Source organism: Amphiura filiformis, chromosome 1 (genome assembly GCF_039555335.1).
Source record: "Amphiura filiformis chromosome 1, Afil_fr2py, whole genome shotgun sequence".
Classification (NCBI taxonomy): Eukaryota; Metazoa; Echinodermata; class Ophiuroidea; order Amphilepidida; family Amphiuridae; genus Amphiura; species Amphiura filiformis.
In genome coordinates this window covers 40,708,785-40,734,856 of record NC_092628.1, presented here as the reverse complement: position 1 = coordinate 40,734,856, position 26,072 = coordinate 40,708,785, and the positions used below count along the sequence as shown (strand labels likewise).

At 38.7% G+C, this 26,072-nt stretch overlaps 1 protein-coding gene across 1 annotated transcript in view; it reads left to right on the top strand.

The window, feature by feature from the left end:
- LOC140160041 (uncharacterized) overlaps positions 1-26,072 on the top strand; it is an 84,357-nt gene that overhangs the window by 31,536 nt on the left and 26,749 nt on the right. The window contains exons 7-10 of the mRNA XM_072183313.1: positions 2,897-3,670; positions 3,752-4,438; positions 6,355-6,432; positions 7,638-7,922. Of these exons, the coding sequence (XP_072039414.1) occupies positions 2,897-3,670; positions 3,752-4,438; positions 6,355-6,432; positions 7,638-7,922 (1,824 nt within the window). The remainder of the gene's footprint in view (positions 1-2,896; positions 3,671-3,751; positions 4,439-6,354; positions 6,433-7,637; positions 7,923-26,072) is intronic.

The window sequence follows — 26,072 nt, the reverse complement described above, 5'->3', positions numbered from 1 at the left end:
ATTTCAGTTTTTTGCTTATAACTCAAAAAGTAAATATGATATTGACACCAAATTTGGAGCAGTTAGAGATCTTATCATGTGGCTTTACCAAAAATTTTTTGGATGGCTACATTTGAAACTTAGGGACTGGTCACTTAAAATGTCTTAAAACGATATTTTGGCCCTGTCTAAGTTCACTATTCGTCACTTTAACTGTCAAAAACTTGGGTTTTAAAATGGAAAATTATTGTTTCCACCAATTAAAATGTTACATTACAGCTATAGAAGAAAATAAAAGTTATCACAACATCTCGTGATCAAAAAACAAATAAAGGAATCGAACCCATGCACACTTGTTTTCCCAATTTACCGCAGTCTACCACAAATGAAGCAACAAAATACAGAAAAAAAAGAAGGACGGACATTGGCAAAATTAATAGAACGACGAATATGATATGATGAAGGATATTGTAAAATAATAACAAAAAGAAAAGAAAAAGATATATAAATAAATTCAGGGCTCGAACCCGTGTCCACTGTGCCTGTGGCAGATGCCGTATCCATTGCACCACAGAGCTGTATTACTTTAACAGGCTTAAACTGTAATATAATGCTATTCAAGATGCATGTATATAAATATACGCTCTACGGACGATAAACAGTCAAACAAATCACACTTTTACGGCATTTGTTTCATTAACTGAATATTTATCATATAGCAGGTGTTGGCTGACATTTGTGCTCACATATATTTCAGTTTTGGGCCGGGGTAAAATGATTTTGGGACAAAACGAACGATACACACGTTTGTAAAAAGAAAAAGAAAGTAATATTATATTAAAATTCTTTACTCTTTAAAGACGTGTATACCGTCCGATTTTGTCCCGTAGTCATTTATCCCGGACAAAAACTGAACTAAATGTGGAGCACAATGTCAGCCAACACCTGCTATATGATAAATATTCAGTTAATGAAACAAATGCCGTAAAATGTATTTTTTGGACTGTATATCGTGTAGAGCGTATATTTATATACATGCATGTTGAATAGCATTATATTATAGTTTAAGCCTGTTGAAGTTACACAGCTCTGTGGCGCAATGGATACGGCATCTGCCACAGGCGCAGTGGACACGGGTTCGAGCCCTGAATTTATTTAGATTTCTTTTTCTTTTCTTTTTTGTTATTCTTTTACACTTTCCTTCATCATATTATATTCGTCGTTCTATTAATTTTTGCCAATGTCCGTCCTTCTTTTTTTCTGTATGTCTACCTATATTTTACTTTCTATACTTACTATAAGTTTCTTTGAAAGCGCTTTAATAAATTTCAGTCATAAAATGTAATTTAAGCCTACTCCTGCCGACTATGATTATATTTACACGATATACTCGTTGCAAATACCACATACGTTTTTGATGCAAACGATGAAAATGATTAAAGTTTTGTTTTTTTTTCTTCTAAAATTAGCTTTTTTTTAATTTTAAGTATTTTTTCCCAAAATCACTCTTTTAAAAGACTTCCATCAATTCCTGTCAACAAATATCATGTATTTCTGGTGATTAAATCACTACTCTTTCAAAATAAAACGTCATTTTACGCAAAATACGTAGTTGGCATAGGCTAATAATGTTCAGAACGCACTGTAAAATACATGATATTGCGTATAAAACGTGACCGTATCCCTAAATCACATGAGGAAAATGCAATAATTTTTATATAAGTGAAAAGATAAATAGTTTCTCCGTTTTCATGTAAAATTTGATGAAAATCCAAGCTATGGTTGAGGAGATATGGGCCAAAACACACATTTTAAAATTAGATTTTTTGTACCTTAGAGACAATGCTGGCCATAAGTGTTGGGACGGTTTGATAGGGTAATGTAAATAAGCCCTCCACTCCCCCGATCAATGTTGAATTCGACTTTTTGGTCACACGAGCCTTGTGGCACCCAACATTGATTGGTGGGGAAGGGGAGGGTTGGGGTGTTAGGAAAGTGTTTAGGCTTGACACCAAAGAAACCTCCACTTTATCACGTTAATAATAACGGAAATAAGGTCATACTATAGTGTACGTTTTCCATAAGTGTCCCAACACATTTTGGCCATGGTTGTAGCTGTAATTTTAGGTCATGTTAGAGAAATATATTTGCTAGAAGTTTGGAGAATACTTTAAACATTGGCCGGTTATTTTTCACACAGTGATGTTAACTAGGCAATGCCCATATACCTATAACATACACTGTTTGTAGAGGTCACGCGTCAATGGTGAGAGCACTGTGTATGTGTATAGGAAAAGGGACAGTAACTGCAGTGTGAGTGAGTCACAAATGGCCATTTGCCAATTCATGGCAATTAAACCATATAATTTTAGGCCACTTGGTTTTCTTTTTTGCCTAGAAATACTTCAATTTTCGATATTTCACGTTTACGTTAGAGGAGGGGATTGGTTTGGCTAATAAAGAAGATGTTAAAAGGTCCTCGTATTACTCCGAGGCATTTGCCCCCCCCCCCCCCCAATATGTTTCTTGCCCCGCCTCCAGTTTACTCCCCACCCACACTTTTGAGGCAAAACCCCCAAAATTAACGTCAATTTCCACTTTTTGCTACAATTTTGCGCAAAATTTGTCGATTTTCCCCCTGAAATTCACCCCCAACCATGCCCCCAGAAAAAAATTCCTGGTGCCGCCGTTGCTTGCTACGCCCTGACTGGACTTCACCAAACACCTGTTGGCCACTCACTCTAAGATATGCATTATTATTGTATATTCTGTCGATAACTTAAATAATTTGAAATTAATTCAATACATGTCGTATGTTTTAGATATTCCAATTCTGGTGTAACGATCAACTTTCAAAAAGTATCTACATTTGTTTTTCTGACCACTCTGCCACAAATTATCACTCTTGTCATTTCAGTTGAATCAACTACAGGAAATGAGGTAACACAGCCTGAATCTACCACTCCTGTCAGTCCTGCTGAATCAACTACGGAAGACGGGATAACACAGCCTGAATCTACCACTCCTTCTAGTCATGCTGAATCAACTATAGGAGAAGGGGTAACACAGCCTGAATCTACCACTTCTGTCAGTCCTGCTGAATCAACTACAGGAGAAGAGGTAACACAGTCTGAATCTACCACTCCTTTCAGTCCTGCTGAATCAACTACAGGAAAAGGGGTAACACAACCTGAATCTACCACTTCTGTCAGTCCTGCTGAATCAACTACAGGAGAAGAGGTAACACAGCCTGAATCTACCACTCCTTTCAGTCCTGCTGAATCAACTACAGGAAAAGGGGTAACACAACCTGAATCTACCACTTCTGTCAGTCCTGCTGAATCAACTACAGGAGAAGAGGTAACACAGCCTGAATCTACCACTTCTGTCAGTCCTGCTGAATCAACTACAGGAGAAGAGGTAACCCAGCCTAAATCTACCACTCCTTTCAGTCCTGCTGAATCAACTACAGGAGAAGGGGTAACCCAGCCTAAATCTACCACTCCTGTCAGTTCTGCTGAATCAACTATAGGAGAAGGGGTAACACAGCCTGAATCTACCACTCCTGTTAGTCCTGCTGAATCAACTATAGGAGAAGGGGTAACACAGCCTGAATCTACCACTCCTGTCAGTCCCGCTGAATCAACTATAGGAGAAGGGGTAACACAGCCTGAATCTACCACTCCTGTTAGTCCTGCTGAATCAACTATAGGAGAAGGGGTAACACAGCCTGAATCTACCACTCCTGTCAGTCCCGCTGAATCAACTACAGGAAAAGGGGTAACACAGCCTGAATCTACCACTTCTGTCAGTCCTGCTGAATCAACTACAGGAGAAGGGGTAACCCAGCCTAAATCTACCACTCCTTTCAGTCCTGCTGAATCAACTACAGGAGAAGGGGTAACCCAGCCTAAATCTACCACTCCTGTCAGTTCTGCTGAATCAACTATAGGAGAAGGGGTAACACAGCCTGAATCTACCACTCCTGTTAGTCCTGCTGAATCAACTATAGGAGAAGGGGTAACACAGCCTGAATCTACCACTCCTGTCAGTCCCGCTGAATCAACTATAGGAGAAGGGGTAACACAGCCTGAATCTACCACTCCTGTCAGTCCCGCTGAATCAACTATAGAAGAAGGGGTAACAGAGCCTGAATCTACCACTTCTGTTAGTCCTACTGAATCAACTATAGGAGAAGAGGTAACGCAGCCTCAATCTGCCACCCCTGTCAGTAATACTGAAGAGTTAACCACGCCTCAATTTTCTACTCCAGACAGTCCTGTGGAATCAACTACGGGACAAAAGCTACCACAGCCTGAATCTACCACTCCTGTCAGTCCCACAGAGTCAACTGCAGGAAAAGAGGTAACTCGGTCTGAATCTATCACTGATACCACTGCAGCAGCACCAACCACACTAGAAGTGACTGAAGGTATGACCTCTGCATCATCAACGCAAGGTATTATTAAGACCTTTTTATGTTTCATGTTAATTTTTGGTCAAGGATATAGATCTATGAAAAACTCTAATTTTTCTTCTGCATTGAATATTTTAAGTAAAACATCAGAACCGACTGTGATGTTTCACTCTCAATGTACAGAGTGCCCCAATAAAAACAGAATCCTCATTGCGCGTTTTTTTTCTCCTATTTCTGAAAAATTGATCAAATATATTTTGGTATGTAAAGAAATCGTTAGCTTTAATAAGCCAAAACAATTATTTCAATCGGCTCACAAAGATATGTCCTCTTTAAAAAAAAGTACCCGTCCACTCTGTCCACGGATGAGGTTTTACTACATCAAAGGTTAAAATGAAACACTCGGTTAATGTCACGGAAAGATAATAGCATTAGGCTTTGGAATGCATTCACTATGAGCGAGGATCACCAGCTAGCCTCCAACATCTTTGCAACCGTATTACTGACGCATTCTAGTATTCAAGTATACGGCGCACAAGGAGAGGGTACGCAATGCAATTGATGCAATGAGAACCAGGGCTGAAACCTGTATTCGAGCCCCGGGGGGCACTCACATGTTAAGGTGGTACGGGTATGTGCGGCGCTCAAGGGTCCCTTTTTCAGGCTCTCCGGCAGTTCCTTAAGCCCACATTTGGATCTGCTCCAGTTCTTTGAGCCTCAAACTCTGACAATTGTAGCTCTTTAAGCCCAAATTTGGAAATAATTTAGAAATTTTTAGCTCAACAGCCTATAATTTGGCCCTAATTTTAGTTCTTCAAGCCCCTATTTTGCCCGAAAATCAGTTCTTAGTTCCCAAAGTTCGGCGCTCCGCGCCGCACACCCATACCAAAATTTAAGTTGAGTGCCCCCGCGGGATTCGAGCAACCATAGGAGAATGGAGAAAACAAAGATTTAAAATGTTTGCCTTTTGTTTACCGTCTGTTAATTTAATTATTTAATGTATAGTATGAAAATGTTAATCTATTTAACATCGGTCTTAAAATTCATGTATATTAAAGATATAGAAAAGTGAGTCCAAACAGCCATTTACCAATTTATGGCTAATTAAACCATATCATTTTGGGCCACTTATTAGAATTTTCGATATTTTACATTTACGTTAGAGGGAGGGGAGGGGGTTCAGCCTCCCAACGAAAGGACTTTCGTTTAGGACTTCATCGAACTTTCGGGTTGTTCCCTCAGGGATAACGCTAATAAAGGAGATGCTAAAAGGGCCCCGCTCAGCGTCATCATCCCTATATCTTCGTGTTAAAAATTGCCGTGATAGTACGGCGAATCCACTCGTTCTTCAACAGCTACGCATGGCGATTTTGTTCGAGTTAGGCCGAGCGACTCAGGCTATTAGTTGTTGTCCCGTTTTGTTTTTGATTTTGTGACTATGATCCATCGATCATAACACTGATTAGGGGTTGAGATATGCAAGGTAAGTTATGACTTACCCGCTTTTTCAGTATGCTTCGACTATATTTATAAATACGTTTTCATAAATACGTGACCCATGGGCACGACATACCAAGACCAGCAAGTGTGACCAAATCCTCATGCCATTGACCAATATACAGAAATGGATAGGAACTCTTTAGATATATATCAAATTTAAGTATTAATTGAATAGCAAAATTATTACACATGGGGGATTCCGAATTTGCCTTATGTTATCAAAACAATATTTTTCGACGGAAACGTTTACAATATAATTGCAAAGTTGAACAAATTTTGACAATTTTGTTGTGTTATGTTGTTTCAAATGTGCAAGAAAACTACCCGCTGTGTAGGTCATTTCGGGACTAACTGTCTACAAGCTGTTGTGGCATCGTGGAGGTGGTCACGTGCGTATTTATAAATACGTATTTTTAAATATAGTCAAAGCATATTGTTGTTATTTGTTATAATTGCAGGTTACACATACCGTTGCAATAATTGTACAACTCCTCCACCTACATTAACCGACTACAATATCACAAAGTTTCCTGAAAGTAAGCTTCTTTAATTTTGGAATTTTTTGCTACAAGTTGATAAACAGAAATCGTACAAATGCATGTGTTAACCCAAATATCTCAATTCACGTCACTTTTCAGACATGAAAGCCGGGGTAGTTTGTAGATAAATGTTAGTATTTAGTCGAAGATAGAGATCATTGAAGACCGTAGCGTACTAATGACGTTTTTATACAACACGTTTTAATAACATTTAAATGTCGGGTTATATAAAGGTCGTGAAAACATTTTAAAAACGTTATTGTAAATATTTTGGGCAAATTATTTTTTGCAAAATATTTTTTCAACCCCAAAATAACATTCTGTTTAGAATGATTTGTACCAATGTTTTTGGAATGTTATTAAAACGTTTTTATACCCTTTATAAAACCCGACATTTAAATGTTTACTGTAAAACATTTGTGTTTGCTGTGCAGTAAATTACCAACAAATGTTATTTAATGTTATGAAAACGTTTTATACCATTAATGTACCCTTCATATAACCCGACAATTAAACGTTTTCTAACAACCTTTTATAACCTTTTGCGAATGATGTCGAAAACGTTTTGTGTTTGCTGGGTAATTAGGCATTCTAGAGATTTATGACAATTGAGACTAAAGGAAGAACTTGTGATTTTACATAACTTAATTAAAGCATTTTAAAATAGTAACAAAATGCATTGGTATGTAATTGCACACCCATTGGGCCATTTTCTTCTAACTAATTATACGGTATATTCAGTAGCAGCTTTTACAAGTCACTATTTTGTGGTTCCTCTGGTATCATCAGAAAACACTGTTTTGCATCTTACATAACCTCAATTATTGTATGGGTTTTGAATGTCTGTTCATAAGTTTTCTGTTCTTTTTTTTTTTTTTTGCTTTGCATCTGACATGTGTCAGCTGTTTTAAGTGATTGAAAATGTGACACTTATACTCCCCAATCACTCTGTTAGCGCAATATATTGTTTAGAACAAAAGTACATCTAAATATCGATATTAAACTTGATAAAGGTTTAATATCAGTACAACTTGGACAGTGGCGCTTTTAAGTTCTTTCAATAACCTAGAAGAAATCCAAATCTATATAGTAAGTTCTGAATGTTCAACACAGGAACATTCAGAACTTATTACATGAACTTGGATTTATTGTAGGTTATTATCCAAATTAATAGTTTACATTGTATTGGGTTTTATCTACAGACAATGGATCAACAACAGAAAATTTGACGACTATGACACAATTTACAACTCTTACAAACCCTGTCAGTTCTGCTGAATCAACTTCAGGAGAAGAGGTAACACAGCCTCAATCTACCACTCCTGTCAGTCCAACTGAATCAACTTCAGGAGAAGCGGTAACCCCGTCTGAATCTACCACTCCTGCCAGCCCTGCTGAATCAACTACAGGAAAAGATGTAACCCAGCCTGAATTTACCACCCCTGTCAATCTGACTAAATCAACTACCTTTGCATCATCAACGCAAGGTATAATTATTATGAACTTGTTAAGGGATGGGATATGAACGTTTGGAAAGTATTTATTGTGGGACATTAGAGCACATCAGACATATCGAATTGCATTCTGAATACGAAGAATGTCCTTCTGATATCAAATAATTTAGATTTTTTGAAATGCGCAATGTAATACACATTTTATGGCAAATGATTAAAAATTGATATTTCAAAATCTCGAGCCGTATAAATGGCTTCAAACAGCAGAAATCGAGGTTTGAAAATGACATTTCTTCGCGGGTTACCGACGACATCAAAAATCAGGTGACTGATCATGTGACCCGGAAAACAGAGAACAAATTTCAGAAAACAAAATGGCGGCATACACAAAAGTTGGATCGGCTGATAGAAAAATCTCGCTCCCCGAACAGCAACCGCAGGAATACGGCAGAAAACCCGGAACTAGGAGGAGAACAACTAAAGAAATGGGTCGTCAATCTGTCTAAATTTAAGCTTACTCAACCGCAAAAGTCCGTACTCGCCAAGGGGCTGAATTTTGCACCCTCGCCAACTGTGTTACCTCATGAGGAATACATCGTCGCGACGGAGTTAGCATGTAGAAAACTACCTAGCAACGAAGCTGCTGTACTGCGATCGGAGATGGCAGGAGTTCTACGTAGTGCAAAAACACCAAAACAGAACATCACCAAAGAGGAAAGACAGGCGATTCATGAGCTACGCAAAGAGAAATCTATCATTGTGCTTCCGGCAGACAAAGGCAAAGCAACAGTTGTCATGCAGGCTGATGAGTATGAACAAAAATTACAAGGTATGCTTAGCGATGAAAAGACTTATGAACAGCTTGACCGTGACCCCACTCCACGCTACAAGCGTCAACTTGTAGGCATTTTGAGTAGGTTGAAGAAGGAAGAGAAGATCACCAAATCGCAGTACGACCATTTGTTCCCCACAGCGGAAAATGTACCTAGGATCTACGGAACACCCAAAATCCACAAGGAAGGCAACAAAGTTAGACCTATTGTTGATTATACAGGTTCTATCAGCTACAATACATCCAGAGCGCTAGCAGACATCTTGGCTCCCCTAGTTGGACAGACGGAACACCATGTTAAGAACTCCAATCAGCTTGCAGAAGATTTAGCCCAAGTATACATAGAGGAGGGAGAGATCTTTAATTCTCACGACGTGGTGTCGCTCTTCACTAATACACCTGTGGATAAATCGCTTGAGGTCATAAAACAACGCCTGCTTAAAGACAAGTCTCTCAAAAACAGAACACTGCTCTCAGTTGATGACGTGATGGAACTCCTGGCTTTTGTACTTACCACAACATACTTCTCATTCAGGGGCAAGATTTACAGACAATTGTTTGGCGCAGCTATGGGCAGCCCAGTGTCTCCAATCACAGCCAATCTGTACATGGAATTCTTAGAAGAGCAAGCCATCGCTACAGCGCCCTTGAATTGTAAGCCTAGACTTTGGAAGAGGTATGTCGACGACATCCTTGAAATAGTGAAAGACAATCAAGTTGACAACCTCACACACCGCCTGAACAACACTGATCCAACAGACAGCATAAAGTTCACTTACGAGAAGGAAGTAGACGGCCGTATCCCATTTTTAGACACGCTCATCGTCAGAAAGGAGGATGGCTCAGTCAAACTTTTGGTTTATCGCAAGGCTACCCACACAGACCAGTATCTCAACTTTAGATCCCACCACCCAATATATCACAAGTTAGGAGTAGTACGCACCTTACTGGACAGAATGGACAAGATCGTGACAGAAACAGAAGACAGACAGAAAGAGGAAGACAACATCAAGAAAGCATTGAAAACGTGTGGCTACCCAGAGTGGACAATTGAGACAGTCAAAAAGAAGATCAGGGACAAACCTTTGAAAGCTACCAAAAACAAAACCAAAGACACTTCTCAGCAGACCAAGGGACTTGTAGTTATTCCATATGTCGAAGGCGTGGCTGAGAGAGCCAATCGGGTGTTCAAGAAGCACAACATTGCCACTGCCATGAAGCCAAACACCTCGCTGAGGAAGCTTTTAGTTCATCCGAAGGACAAAATTGACCCGCTAGACAAAACTGACTGACTGTATCTATGAGATTCCCTGCAAAAACTGTGACTGTACATACGTTGGTGAGACCGGCCGAAAATTGAACACCCGGCTTAAGGAACACCAAAAAGAAACGGAAAAAGTGGAAAGGGGCAAAAGAGTCAGTTACAGAGCAAAGCAAGTGAGCCATAGCGGATCACGCCATTCAACAGAACCATGTCATCAACTGGGACGATACCAAAGTTTTACAGAAGGAGTGTGATGCGAGTACTCGCTTCATCAGAGAATCAATCTGGATACGTAAGAGAGGCCCAGCCGTCATGAACAGGGACGAGGGGGCCTACCATTTAAGTCATGTGTATGACCCTCTCCTCAAGACCACGCCCCCAAGGGATGGAGCTGTGCTACCACCAGCACAGAGGATGATGGGATACCAATCACTCTGAAGAAGTATGTCGTCCAAGACATACGAAACTGTCAGGTCAGTGTCACAAATTTTGGTTTTGTATTATGAAAACTTCAAATTATATTTTCAATATTGTAAAGGATTTGTCCCTAATTGTAGTCAGCATACGATTGAAAAATCAATCATTTCGACTGAATATTCAATCTTTAAAGATTTGTTCTTTAATTACAATCGCTATAAGATTGAAACCACTCCTTCAGATTAAGGGCTCATCAGATAGCAACATCAGCACAGCATTTTTTCTGGGACATGAGAGCACATCAGACATATCGAATTGCATTCTGAATACGAGGGATGTTCTTCTAATATCAAATAATTTTTTTTAAATTTGCGCTATAATACAAATTTTATGGCAAATTATTGAAAAGATTTGTTCATAATTGCAGTCAGCAAAATAATAAAATATTAAAAAACCAATATTTTCGATTTAAGAGTCTGACAACCAGAAAGGTTGCGACTGATATATATATACTACCATACATCAGCATACGAGCTTATACGCAATATCGGTCCAACACTGGTTTCTTCCCGACACGATTGATCAGTTTCAATTGGTTACTAGTATGAGAATTTGGTGAATCCCCCGGATAGTATAGATTGTATTCTTGATTTTGAGCTAGTGGTGGAGAGAGGGGGTCAATTTTAGGGGTGCCCTTTCGGTTACCGCCCTGCCCCGCTGACGTGCAACAAAAATTTGGGATTACTGCCTGGATCATGATATAAAGTTATAGTGACGGCTGTGTCCAAATCTCGAGCTTACATTTTATTTGATTAACTCTTTTATTTCTTGCTCAGATCCTAGTGTATCAGATCCTATTCTATACGATGGATCGATATTAGCGTCCAATACAAATCTTCAAGTGCGTTGGTCTTGGCAAATAAAGCGTCCGGTAGTTGGATTTCAGGTTGAATATAGATTGTCAGGAACTGATACTTGGAATGTCATATATGCCGAGGCAAATGAAAGAATGACATGGTTGGAAGGAGTAACCGTAGGGGAAATTTATGAAGTACGGATATCTATTATTAAAGGTTTGTGAAATATTTCAGTTATATTTTGAGCTCATTGGCTTCGTTACATGGTGCTATGAAGAGGCCGTGTGTTTTAACCATTTCCATGTTCAAATCATTTATAACAATGCTAACAATGTGGTCAAAATATGATATGATATTACAAAAATGCAGAGGAAAACGAAAGAATGATATCATTGGAAGGACTAACCAGTGGATTGTATGACATACGGATGTCTATTACACATGTCGCCACTGTCATGTCAACTATATAGTCCCGACAATTTCAGGTTTTTGGAGTATGTTAGTTATACTTTTGGCTCAGTGGCTTTGCTACAAGGTTCTATGATAAGACCGGTTCCGTTACCTTACCAGATTGATTAGAACTTTTGTTAAAATAACAATGCAATAATTGTGAGTACCAATGTTTGATCAGAATAATATTAAAACATTGCTTTTGATTATTTAAATAAATTCCAAATTCAGTTTCAAAAGACCTTTTTTTCGTGCAGAGTGTCTTCTTCTTTACCCATGTAATTTTTATTTTATTTTCCTTTCTTTCTCTATATAATAAACCAAATTGTTATTCTCTTTTGCATTCTTCAGTCGTCAACATTCTAAACTCTTGAGAATAATTCAGAATAGTTGTTTTACTTATTTCAACAGGTTCCGACTGAATGTTCAGACCACGAAATTAAATGACACTGCCGCATAGAGGACTTCAAACAAGCTAAAAGTACATTATTTTTTATATACCCTAACGTATAGTCCAGGCAAAAGAATATTTCACTTGGTCCTTAGAAATCCATGTAGTGGAAAGAGGCTTAATTTCAGTTATTTTAAGGTATGAAAATATTATAAGGTCCAAAGAAAAAAAAAAAAAAAAGTAGTAACTAGTTTTGCGTCTATAACCAGTGGAGGGGGGGGTCAAATCAACAAATTTTGATTTGCCGAAGTTCTGCAAAAAGTGAAAAATTTCGAAATGTTGGGGCTTTACGGGGGAAACCCGGGGACATAATTATGCAATTTTATCTATTTAGAGATTTTAGGTAGCTTGTAATGGTGAACGAACAAAGATTGTCATGGAATATCAATTTGGCCGCACTGCTCATTTTGTTAGAAACCTTCAGTCCTTTTTGTATGATATCCTTGCAGCATTTCCTTTTCTGAAAATTTTTACGTTCATGTACTTGTCGTCGTTTCTTTTAAAGATAAATACAAAACAATGTCTTTTAGTATGATGTTATGAGGATGTAATTCAGTGTAGTGAAAACAATAAGCCGGTTTAGTAAGTTTCAAGTTGAGAAAAACAAATTGCTAGATTTACCTGGATTATTACTGTACTGACAATGCGACCAATTGATGCAAGGAATTATAAGCTAGTAAGGAATCATTGATATGATAAAGTGATGAGATCCAAAATAGTAAAGCCATTGATCCCGTGTACAGAAAGAATCACCCATGTGCACGTTAAAGGGGTACTACACCCCTGGCCAATTTTGTGCTTATTTTTGCATTCTTCTCAAAAATTATAGCGCATTGGTGACAAGTAATATATGTATATTAGGATTACAACTACTGCACTGAAAATTCAGCAACTCAAGGCAAGTAGTTATTGATTTATTGATCAAATATTGGTTTTCCCTCATTTTTGACTGTAACTCAACAACTGTTGTCTGTGTTGCAATAAAGTTTCCAGTGCAGTAGTTGTAGTCCTTGCCCCTATAATATACATATCTAATTTGTCACCAATGCGCTATAATTTTTGTTGTATTTTTCAAAAAAAGCACCAAATTGGATAGGGGTGTAGTATCCCCTTATGTGTCCGAGCTGTTCGAAAAGAGAAGGGAGCATCCCCGGTTCTGATATCTGCAATCAATCCTAGGTTCCAGGATCGTGCATAGGTATGTGCACGTAAACCCCGTGCAATAATACTAAAAATTGATGTACATCACGTGAATAGAAAGAAGAAGAAATTGAAAGAAGAAAGAAGAAGACATTTTAAGTGTGTAATATTGTTGTAATAAATGGCAAAAACTCTTTTCATACACTGAAATAAAATATTGCAAACATGGCTTTAAGCTTGTATTTGGCCAAAGGTTAAATCAATAATTAGTTTTTTGAAATATTGCCGACATTTTCTCATATATCAATTTTAATGTGTTTTAAATCTTTAACTGTTTTATTACTTGTGAAATTTGTATATATTTAATTGAAATACTAATGGTGAATTTTCATATTGTCTATAAAATCTATTAGGTGTCGGTCACCCATCTTTGTATTTTTGTAAGGCCAGAGAGCACATCAGACACACCAAATTGCATTCTAAATACGGGGAATGTACTTCTGATATCAAATCATTTTAATTTTGTTGAAATTCGCGATATAATACAAATTTTATGGCAAAATAAGAAATTTGACATTGGTCATATTTAAAAGTCCTCGAAGTAAACTTTATAACTAATGATATTTATTTTAAAAAGAGTATGTAGCTAGGAGGAAAAGCCATTAAAAGTCCATTATTTTAAAAATTTTACTTTTCGAATAAACATTTTCCCCAAAGACCTCAAATTTCTATGTCTTTTTGTATATTACAGTTTTAAACAAAGGAGTGCAATAATTTTTTCTGATATTAAACTTTATGTACATATTCTTGACTACTTTGTCCTGTTGTTTTGTTAAAATTGGGCACATGCTCTTGGTCTTTTGCTATGTAAATTACATTTATATTGGTTATTTCGTTGGCATGTAAGTATTATTTTCACATCCTTATTTTGTATTATTGTATTCTTTGCATTTTTGATTTTGTCTGATTATAGATTTATATTGTTGATCTGGACCTCTTGGAATAGTGGTGTGCTTGACAAGGGGAGGGGGATGAAAGACTCACACATTCGGGGCCATCTTGATTTTATCAAAAAAATATTGTGAAAATTTTTGCGAGCTTCACGCGAAATGAACACAATGTGTGATAAAAAGTCCAGGCACGCTCTTGGGAGTTCAGTACTTATTACATGTATTGGAAAAGCTTACCGCAATCGATAGAATGAATAAATGAAAATACATGTGCGTATTTCATGCTTTACATATTTTATGTGAAGATATAGATAGCTGAAGTAGAGTGTTATTAGCGTTATCAGCTGAAGATAATTGATGAAGTAGTATATTCAGTTGAAAAAGCGGATGAAGTAGTGTGCTCAGCTGAAGAGAGCTGATGAAGCAATGTGTTCACCCGAAGATAGCTGATGAAAGATTGTACTATCAGTTGAAGAGAGCTGTTGAAGTAGTGTACAAGGTTTTGGTGCTAATAACAGAGCACTAGTGTGTTCATCTAAAGCTAACTGATGAAGTAATATGCTCTTATCTAAAGATAGCTGATGAAGTAGTGCGGTCAACTGAAGATAGTTGATGAAGTAGTGAACAAGGTCTTGATGCTAGTTTGATGATCCCCGTGCCATAACTCTCAATCAGCACCCCTGTAACCCAAAGCGCATCCTAGTCCGGATCCTAGTCCCCTTCCAAACGCCTGCTTTTCCCCTAGTCTCCTTCACAGTCGCTTTCTGTCGTTCCGTTCATCGCAAATAACAATCTGCAATCGAGCAGAAGCAACGACTCCTCTGATTGCCTCAATTTTCCGGTTAATAAACAGAAAGGACCATTGAGTGCTTTAGGGGTACAAAGCCATATCAAAACTGCACAATAAAGAAGTCAATAGATGGAGAGTTTTATTTGGCACAATGCGATTTTATTCACCTAAACTATACTCATTTGAATGACAAATGGTCTCGAGTTTCAAAGTAACAAATTCAAATATTTCCTCATTAAAGGCGACTTATGCTGCCTATTGTTACGGGTTCAATAAAGCCAAATGGATGAACACTCACTCTGCTGTGATAACATCTGCGTGCTTCGAGGGAAAAGCCAATGCAAATTGTTGTTACTTTTGAAAAGCTCTTTTACTTTTTTTCAAATTACTATAAGCTAGGAAAATAAAGTCATATCATATCATATCAAAATACGCAGAACAAAATTCTCTATCTATCGACTTCTTTATTTTTAATTTAGTTGTAGTATCTTTAAGAAATGTCTTTTGTTTTGAGTGTTTTGATACGTTTTGGGCGCAGTGTATTGCTTCAGGGAAGATATTTTAATATAGGCACACATCTGATCACCGCACACCGCATGCGTACCTCAATAATATTAACTGATCACCGCACTCAATATTATTGACCAATAATTGGGACGTTAACATAGTAAACCGTTGATGTCAGTCAAATCAACAGGCCAATCACAATCAACTAGATCCTTCATGTTCACAGACAATACGTTCGCGATAACCACATGCAATCTGGACTCAAGGCTATTTTTCTCGCTTATCATACCCACGACACATGCGCACCAACTACTTCTTCTTCAGCACGCTCACTAATTTGGCTATAAATATGCTTTAGGAAAATAAGTTTATCACGAGAAAGGAACCACAAGTGCGTTTACAATCTACGCTCAGGTGTTTTGGTATGCTATCTCGCTGGTAAAGTAAACTACATTTTGACTTTTTGATCATGTTTATGTCATTGTAGAGTAGGTATTATGCAGCCTATATAGTGGTGCCAGATGGTCAGTGGCTAAGAATATGCAAACATAATGTAAAAATAACCCCCGCATCTGGTAGGGTCTCAAGAATGAGGGGGTGAAGGGGTAAAGAAATAAAAGTGGGTGACGGGTTGTCTCTAAGTATGAAGAGCTGTCTATAACGTTCAGGTTACGCATTCGCCTTGCTTTTTTGCCCTGCGGGGCTATTATATATTGGAACTCCATTAGTTGCAAGTCCTCATTATAACAATCTACGGTCTCAGCCCTACCGGGATTGCGGCTTAAATATTTTTTCTTCACGGCCCCCAGCCCGCCAGGTTTTAAAAAACATTCAAAGCCGCAGGCCGTCGGCATGGCTGAGGCCGGAGGCTTCCATAGTGAGGATTTGCACCTAATGGAGTTTCAATATATAATAGCCCCGCAAGGCAAGAAAGCTAGGTGTAACCTTAATGTAACGTTGACCAACAGAGGGTGTCAATATAGTCATTTAACAGAGTAACTGATATCGGTAAAGAAACTTGCAAACAGGGTCAGACCAAAATGAAACAATGGTGTGACAAAAATACCAGCGAAAGAGTGTTCGAATAGGGAATGAGAGCTATTGAGTTCTAGTACTTTTGCCAATTACAGGGCACATATGTGATGCGATCAAGCAAAATCAGTCGGAACTCGGAAATATTAAATTTTCCATTTCTTACACGATAGTAAAAGGCATTTACAAAGCTACATTTTGCAGAAAACACCATTGAAATTGAACGACCAGTTCCAAAGATATGAGCAAAATATATTTCTTTTGTATGGCTATATCTCAAAATCAATATTTCCGAGTTCCGACTGATTTTGCTTGATCGCATCACATACAGGGTGTCCCAAAACAAAGAGGCCCCTCATTGCGCCCTCTTTTTTTCCTATTTCTGAAATGTTGATTAAATATATTTTGGTATGTTAAGAGACCTTTAATCGTTAGCTTTAATAGACCAAAACAATTGTTTCAATCGGCTCACAACTTTTGAAGATATGCTCTTTTGAATAAAAGTACCCGTTTTTCATTCTGTCCACGGATAGCAAACAGAGTGGTTGGGATGGCTCATGCTGTGGAGTGGCCTGCACGATTACCAGACCTCACACCACTTGATTTGTTTCCTTTGTGGCAAAATCCAAGATCTTCGCAAACGTATAACTGAATGCATTCGCAAGTATCCGGCGCACAAGGACTGTACGCAACGCAATTGATGCAATGAGGACCTGGGCTGAAACCTGTATTCGCCAAGTATGCAACCAGGTAGAGGGCAGAGCACCACAATAAACTCACTTCAGAAGAACCAAAGACAAACCAAACAGCCTTTTAGGGCTACCTTTTATCCCAAAAAGAGAAATGACTTATGTTGTAAATAAAAATTTAAAAAAAAGCAAGAAACAACAAATTAAGAAAGTAAAAAACATAATCAAACAAAAAGGCATAAATAACCAAGAAAAAATAAGTAATTGCAAGTAAAGCAAAATCATCAAAAAGCATCCATTTTACTCACAAATTAATGACACTTTTAACAAAATCCATTGCCCATAAACCCACTGGTAAAGCCCATTCCATAAATAAAGTTATCATTGAGGAATGTTTGATATTCATGCATGGTATGTGTACTCCTTTTCAATCTTTGAAGTAGCCAAACCTTCTCCGTGGACAGAGTGAAAAACGGATACATTTCTTTAAAAAAACATATCTTCAAAAGTTGTGAGCCGATTGATATAATTGTTTTGCTTTATTAAAGCTAACGACTCAAGGTTTCTTTACATACCAAAATATATTTGATCAACTTTTCAAAATTAGGAGAAAAAGAGGGCGAAATGAGGGGCCTCTTATTTTTTTGGGACACCCTGTATATACATACATACACATACATAATTTTTTATTCAATAATGAACAAATACATTTGGGTCACCAAAGCGGCATTATAAATCATTACATGAATGAATTACAAACAACGTGATGATAAACAGGAAGAGATAATTGACTTTGGTGAGCCTGTTTCGCAGTCTCCAAATGATGTTGGTTCCAATCATGGAACTGACAGAGGCGTACTTGGAAACAGCTTTGGCGACACGTTTGGGAAAGCCAAGTTTCTTTAACCCACTTCGAAAACGGGGATGTACATGGCCGAGTGACCGAATCACGAAGACAAGGATTTTGCAATTAAATCCGCACAATATGAGCTAGCTACAAAGGGGAGTATAATTTTTGGAACTTTGTGTTGTAACTTTCCTCAAGTTACTGGAAAGATGAAACACTTCATGAGACATAAGTCTGGTTCCACGGTTGTTTGATGGGATAATTTATTTGTTTTTTAAACAAAACATCATGTACAACCAAATTTTAGGCTTAAACAACTAAAAGTGATATCAGATGCTTTTGAGTCATTCTCAACTTTAATTTCCCCTCTTCTACAAAATTATTCACTTTTATAGCATTTTAAAGCTTTTCGGACATAAAATGTATCTATTAATGACAAAATTGGTGGCGCTATTTAGTTACTAGAAATTACCCTTTCAAGCTTACAAATAATTTCTTTTATTGTTTGGTAAAATAGGTTCATAAAATTTCTTTGTTGCTTGTTTTACCTATTCCATCTGTTTTAATGGCAGTATTAATCACCTACCCCTTGCAAATAAAGAAATATGATTTAGGATAAATAGCGCCATCTATAGTTTCCATTTAGTTAATAAAGAAGCCAATTCTATATACATCAAACAACCGTGGGTTTTCTTGCTTGAATGTCCTGAAAGATGTTTGCGAATTCAATTCCATCATCGTCATTCGTGATCAGGGCACCTGAGATGATCTTTTCACAGTAGATTGTATTTTTTAATTTCCTTTTCAAAGATATTGATGATCCGGTTGTGTCTTGAAATGTAATTGTAACGAAATGTGAAATTGTATCATATGGATTTCAAAGAGGGCACGACTTGCTAACCTGAGGAAACATAAAATGGAGCAATGAATTTGATTCAACAATTTGGAGTCTAGCTTTGCTGATCAACTTCATGCTCCGTCTAACATGCGTAATCTCCTTTCCAGAGGTCCGCAAGTCTTCCCTGTGATTCAAGATTTTTCCAGTCGTTTAGTTCCGTTTCAGTCAGATTCTTTATGCAAAATTATAAAATATGTTTTCAATGATTTCTAAAAAGCAGGTTATGTGGCAGACTCTCTGATGATGACAGGTAGACTGTTCCAGATGCAAGGAGCTGTGTAAGAGAATGTTATTAATGACACATTTTCAACAACCTTCGAGGTATATATATGGGATTTGTTCAATTAGTAGATAATTAAATCTGGTCAACCAGAAAACCTCACTTTTGGTCAGATGGAATCACCGACGTTTCGGCCAAAACCTTTGGCCTTCAGCTGGGTGGATGATTTAAGGTCATCCGAGGTCAATCGATGAGGAAGTTGCTTGATGACCCGATCCCAACCATGTGACAGATTCACTCTAACACTCCCGCTCCTATTGAGTGACGGTTGTTCGGCTCGTACCCACACTGCTTCTTTGACTCCCCGTTCAAACCAACGGGGTTCACGGTCCAAAATAACAACGTCGTCAATGTCAAAACTGTGACCACTGCCCTCAAGGTGTTGGGACATGCGACTCTGCAGTGGTTGGCCGGTTTCACCAATGTAATGTTCTTGGCACACCTGATCTTCAGCGCACTTGTCTGGGATTTGATCAATTAGTGGATAATTAAATCTGGTCGACCAGAAAAACTCACTTTTTGGTCAGATGAAATCACCGACGTTTCGGCCAAAACCTTTGGCCTTCAGCTGGGTGGATGATTTCATTGATGATCATTACTGCCACTGAATCGGCGATTCGCAATGCTCGTTTGGGACCAGCTAATGCTGAAGAACTGAGATCGCGGGTAAGTGCTAGTGTCATCAGCGCTAACCCCCCCCCCCCAGCATAACTTGTCTAAAGCTGAATTTACTGCGTTGGAAAGTCTTAAAAAGAACAAAGACATTACTATCCTTCCAGCTGATAAGGGACGGTGCACAGTGGTGTTGAATTCGACAGACTACGACAAGAAAGCCAAAGAGTTGTTAGGGGATACAAAGACTTACACCCCCCTCAATAAAGACCCCACGAGTGGTATTAAACGCAAGATCGCGGCTAAGTTGAATCAATTCTTGGAGAAAGACAAGGTTATTGACATCAAATTGAAACATCAATTATACCCCACGTCTGAAACTATACCTACCTTCTATGGACTTCCGAAGGTTCATAAGGCCAGTGTACCTTTACGTCGTATCGTCAGCAGCATAGGATCGGTCACTTACAACATTGCCAAGTACCTCGCTAATATCATAGGCCCTTTGGTTGGCAAATCGAAACATCATATTTGGAATTCAAAGGACTTCGCGGAGAAAATTCAGGGTATTGTGTTGGACGCGGACGAGACGATTACATCCTTCGACGTCACTGCCTTGTTCACGAGCATCCCTCCAGCAGACGCGGTACTCGCGGTTCGGGACGTTTTGAAGGAGGATAAGACTTTGTCAGAACGCACAGACTTGTCGCCAGATCAGATTTGTGAATTGTTGAGCCTATGTTTGGACAATACTTACTTCAGCTATGGCAATAACTTTTACCAACAATGTCATGGTTGTTCGATGGGCTCCCTGTGTCTCCGATTATTTCCAACCTGTACATGGAGCGATTTGAACTGTGTGCCTTGTCGTCTTACCCCGGATCTCCACCTTCCAAATGGTATCGTTATGTTGACGATACTTGGGTTATAGTCAAGTTTTCGGAGCTCGACAAGTTCTTTGCGCATATTAACCAAGTGGATAATAACATCAAATTCACCCAAGAAGGTCTGACGGACAATAAACTTCCTTTTTGGATTGCTTGGTTACTGTCAACCAAGGTCGCACTCTCTCAGTATCAGTATTTCGCAAACCAACACATACAGATCAATATTTGCAGTTCAGCTCTAATCATCCATTGGTCCAGAAACTCGGTGTAGTGAACACTCTTTATCACAGGGCCGGCACCATCATCACAAAGGACTCTGATAAGATCAATGAGCACCAACACTTGCGCCACTCCTTGAAAACGTGTGGTTACAAAGACTGGGCAATTGACAAGGCCCTAAATCGTGGTGAGAAAGACGCTAAACCAGCCAGCGAACCCACCGCGTCTTCTGGTACCAAGACTTTTGTCACCATCCCCTACCATGGGGATGTTTCAGAGAAATTAAAGAGGATCTACCGCGATCACGGCATCACTACACACTTCAAGCCAACCAATACCCTGCGGCAGTCGCTAGTACACCCAAAGGACAAACAGCCCAAGGGCCGTTTAAGTGGTGTAGTGTATGGTGTCCAGTGCGCTGAAGATCAGGTGTGCCAAGAACATTACATTGGTGAAACCGGCCAACCACTGCAGAGTCGCATGTCCCAACATAGACGCGCCAGTTCAAGTGGCAACGATTCCGCTGTCTACAAACACCTTAAGGGCAGTGGTCACAGTTTTGACATTGACGACGTTGTCATTTTGGACCGTGAACCCCGTTGGTTTGAACGGGGAGTCAAAGAAGCAGTGTGGGTACGAGCCGAACAACCGTCACTCAACAGTAGCGGGGGCGATAGAGTGAATCTGTCACATGGTTGGGATCGGGTCATCAAGCAACTTCCTCATCGATTGACCTCGGATGACCCTAAATCATCCACTCCAGCTGAAGGCCAAAGGTTTTGGCCGAAACGTCGGTGATTCCATCTGACCAAAAAGTGAGTTTTTCTGGTCGACCAGATTTAATTATCCACTAACTTCAGAGAGTCGTCTGGAACTTAACAATTGAAATTAATCAACTACAACAAATAACACATGCACTCTTTATAAACCAAATTGTAAATATTGCTCAATGTTGAGTAAAAGGAAACAGAGAAACAAAAAGAGTCAATTGATTAAATTTTTAGTACAATTTAATCAACTCTAATTTCTATTCACTCTTTTTTCTGCTTTGTTCCCTTTTTACTAAACATTGAAAAATTTTGTATTTGCCGTGTGTGTATAAATGGGTCTAAGCAGTTCATTGCACAAAAATAGGTGACTATGCTGAAGTCGAATTTGTTACATAGTGCAATCGGCTTTAGGAGTACCGCATACACCGTGTTTACACTTAACCAATGTAATAACATCTACTAGTATTTCAGCCTTCTGTGTGTTTTATTTATTTGCATTGTTGGAATATCAGGTGAGATTAAAATAAATATCAACTCGTAGAAAACTACTTTACAAGTATTTCTGTCATTTGAATTCATTTACATATTAACTTGAAATATGATAGGCTGAATTAGTTCGGTGATCCTTGATTTGATTGTAGATCCTAGAGATTAGCTGAGATTAGAATTCGGACATTCGGATTGAAATTCGGACATATAGATTGCGTTTTTCTGACCGAACAAACCTGACATGCGAGGATTAACATACTGACATCATAGATTACATTCATTCGGCAAATCTTGTATTATTAAAGAGATTGTTTGCACTATAGAAGTCAGTACATTACTGTTTTGTTATGATTTGGCTGATACGTGATTTAACACATGTGCGTGTGATTATTTCAACGTAAAGAACAATCTCGAAACTGAAAAGGACTATATATTTAAGTCAAAAACCTCAATTTGGTGACCACTCTCTGGCTAGTAAGGTTTGACGATTGATTCGACTTCTATGGACCATTTAGAAAAAAAATAGCCTCCATGTCCCTCGCGAAAATCCCGGCATTTTTCGATAGAGGCCAAAATCCAAAATGGCCTTCGCCACCATTTTGAAAATCTAAGTCTTGAACCAGAGCACCTATAATCATGCACAAAGACACTTTTTCGGATATGTCAAGTACAAGGATTCCGATTCTGACATTAGTTTGACATTACGACATCATTTTTATCCCGAAATCCAAGATGGTGGCATCTTGAAAAATTTAGTTTTGAACCAGAGGACCTATAATCGTGTACAAAGACACTTTTTTGGACAAGTTGACCACAAGGACTTCAAATTTGACATTACTTTGACATTACAACCTCATTTTTACCCAGAAATCCAAGGTGGTGGCCGCCGGCGCCTTCTTGAAAAAATAAGTTTTGAACCAGAGTACCTAAAATCGTGTACAAAGCCACTTTTCCCGGTAAGTCGACCACATGAAATCCGAATCTGACATTAATTTCATGTTATAACATAATTTTGCCCAGAAATCCAAGATGGCCCCCATTTGGAAGAGCGTAAATGTGATTTTTGAATGAGAGCAGAAGCATACGTGTGTCATTTCCGCCTTATCTGGGGTTCGTGTCCCTTATATGGGGTTTAAACTACCTTATCTTGGGTTTACATCCCCTATCTAGGGATAAGGCGCCTTATCTGTAGTTTAGACGGCCTTATCCTGGGTTTTACGTTCCTTACCTGTGGCTAAGATGCCTTAACCGTAGCATATTGCAGTCTATGATAAGGATAATGAACTGAGTGCAATGCATTCGTCAAGATAATCGCACGCGCCGTGGAGTTATTGCATTTAGCTTGAGAGCCGATAGGCTCGAAAGCTAAATGCAATAACTCCATGGCAAGTGCAATTATCTTGACGAATGCATTTGCACGAGTACATTATCCGTCATACACTTTGAGTGTAGGCCTATTAAAACAATAGGCAATATTAAATGCTGCATTCATTATATTAGTTTTAATATTAGGGAAAATATCTTACATTTTAAAAACACCGTCAGGACATTGACCAGCTACGTAGCATTTAACTGGTAAAGAAAATCAATCCCTGTAATCAATGGTATCGATTGCGCCATACGTCATACTTAGGAAACTTATTCACGCATGGTTTAATTGACTTGACTTTATGTTGTGATCATTTAATATTGTGGTTTCGAACACAGAGAGCACTGAACCAGTTGGAAACGATCGATTTAGATGTCAGACTAGTACTACGGTGAATATCAACTGGACTTTATAGCTCTATAATTTGAACTACTTATATTAAAACACACGACATTGGGATTTAACAATTTGTTCAGTATTATCATAGGCCTTCAAACACATGTGTTTGAAGGCCTATGGTATTATAAAGCATGATCATGATATTATGCGCTAGTGTGTGTTTCCCAGTGCCCGGCTATGTTATTTTAGATATAGGCCTACATGTATTTCATTTGTAAAATGCTGAATATTTTGCAATGGTGTCATCTTGTATAATTATGATCCACCTGTTTTTGGCCCTTTTTAATTAATAGAAGCTCGATTATTCTCATTTGATGTGTGATTTATTTGAGGTCATTAATCATAATTTATGACAATGATATTTGCAAGGGTGCAACTCTACTAGTCTTATTACAAGACTGCCCTATCCCAACCCTAAACCCTAATCTTAAACTCCGTAAACGAGGACTGGACTCAAGTCTAGCGAGTTGCACCTTATTCGGTAATTGTACACTATTATAGAACACCGTTTGTAACTATACCATTTTAACACCACAGAATGTATATTTGTACTTTTTTGTTGGTATATATATCGAACAGACAATTATATAGTTATGTGATCTCTGTGTCTAAAGTGCCACCTAACTCTACTTTATGGTTATGTGAAAGTAGTATTTCTAGTATGTGAGCGTGCACGTATTATCTAGAATCTATTGTTTAGCGTGCAGGTTTTAGATAATGCATTGTTTAGCGTGCAGGTTTATATAATTTGGGCTGTGAAGGGTAGTTCGCGAAAATAATGCACGGGAGAAGAATACATAACGATGAATAGAAAAGGGCACTAGAAGTGTATACAGAGATAAGGCATCTAAACCCCAGATAATGCGCCGTAATCCCAGATAAGGGACGTAGCCCCCGATAAAGCAGTCCAAACCCCAAATAAGGCGCCTTAACCCTAAATAAGGACCATAAACCCCAGATAAGGCATCTAAACCCTACATAAGGTGCCTTAACTCTAGATAAGGGTCGTTAACCCCAGATAAGGGTCGTAAACCTCAGATAAGGCATGAACCCAAGATAAGGCGCCTTAACCCCAGATACTGTTACTGTCTTTCTGTACGGGTGCGAGTCATGGGTAATTACCAAGGACATGGAAAACAAGATCAATGCATTTGCAACATCTTGCTATAGTCATGTTAAACATCAAGCGTGTGGATCGGATTCCAAATGAAACCATCTACAACCTGACCAACATCTAGGGATAAGGCGCCTTATCTGTGGTTTAGACGGCCTTATCCTGGGTTTACATTCCTTACCTATGGCATAATGCCTAATGCCATAATGGCTAAGATGCCTTAACCTTAGCATATCGCAGTCTAAACCCAGATAAGGCATCTAAACCCCAGATAATGCGCCGTAACCCCCGATAAGGGACGTAGACCGCCGATAAAGCAGTCCAAACCCCAGATAAGGCGCCTTAACCCCAAATAAGGAACATAAACCCCAGATAAGGCATCTAAACCCCACATAAGATCTTAAATCTAGATAAGGGTCGTTAACCCCAGATAAGTGTCTTATAAAGGCAGGCATTGTTGCTGAGCAGTTACCGGGAAGCAGAGAATAACCTTTGCCAAATTCTGGACACCAAGTATGTCCTCCATGCAGTGAGGTTTATATCCTCGTGCTGTATGGATGCTTTTTGGATTTCCCGTTGGGTGCTTCCTCAACCTCCGAAATGGGGCTGACTCCCCCGTTCTGCATACATGTCGCGAAAAGTTATAATGCGAATAAACGGACTGACCAAACGAGAACGACCAAATGAGCTCCCCGTACACGACTACCGAATACGAATATGAACATCTGGCTAACAAATATCAGAGGCTTGAGAACTAACAAAGGACAACTGAAAGCGAGGATCAGGAATACTCCATCAGACTCTAAACCGGACATTATTTTCATTGATGAATCCAAGCTGGATTCTTCAGTGCCTGATGATCAGTGCCTAACTTCATCTCACTAAATGGCTACTCCTGTATGCGAAGAGACAGAACTGAT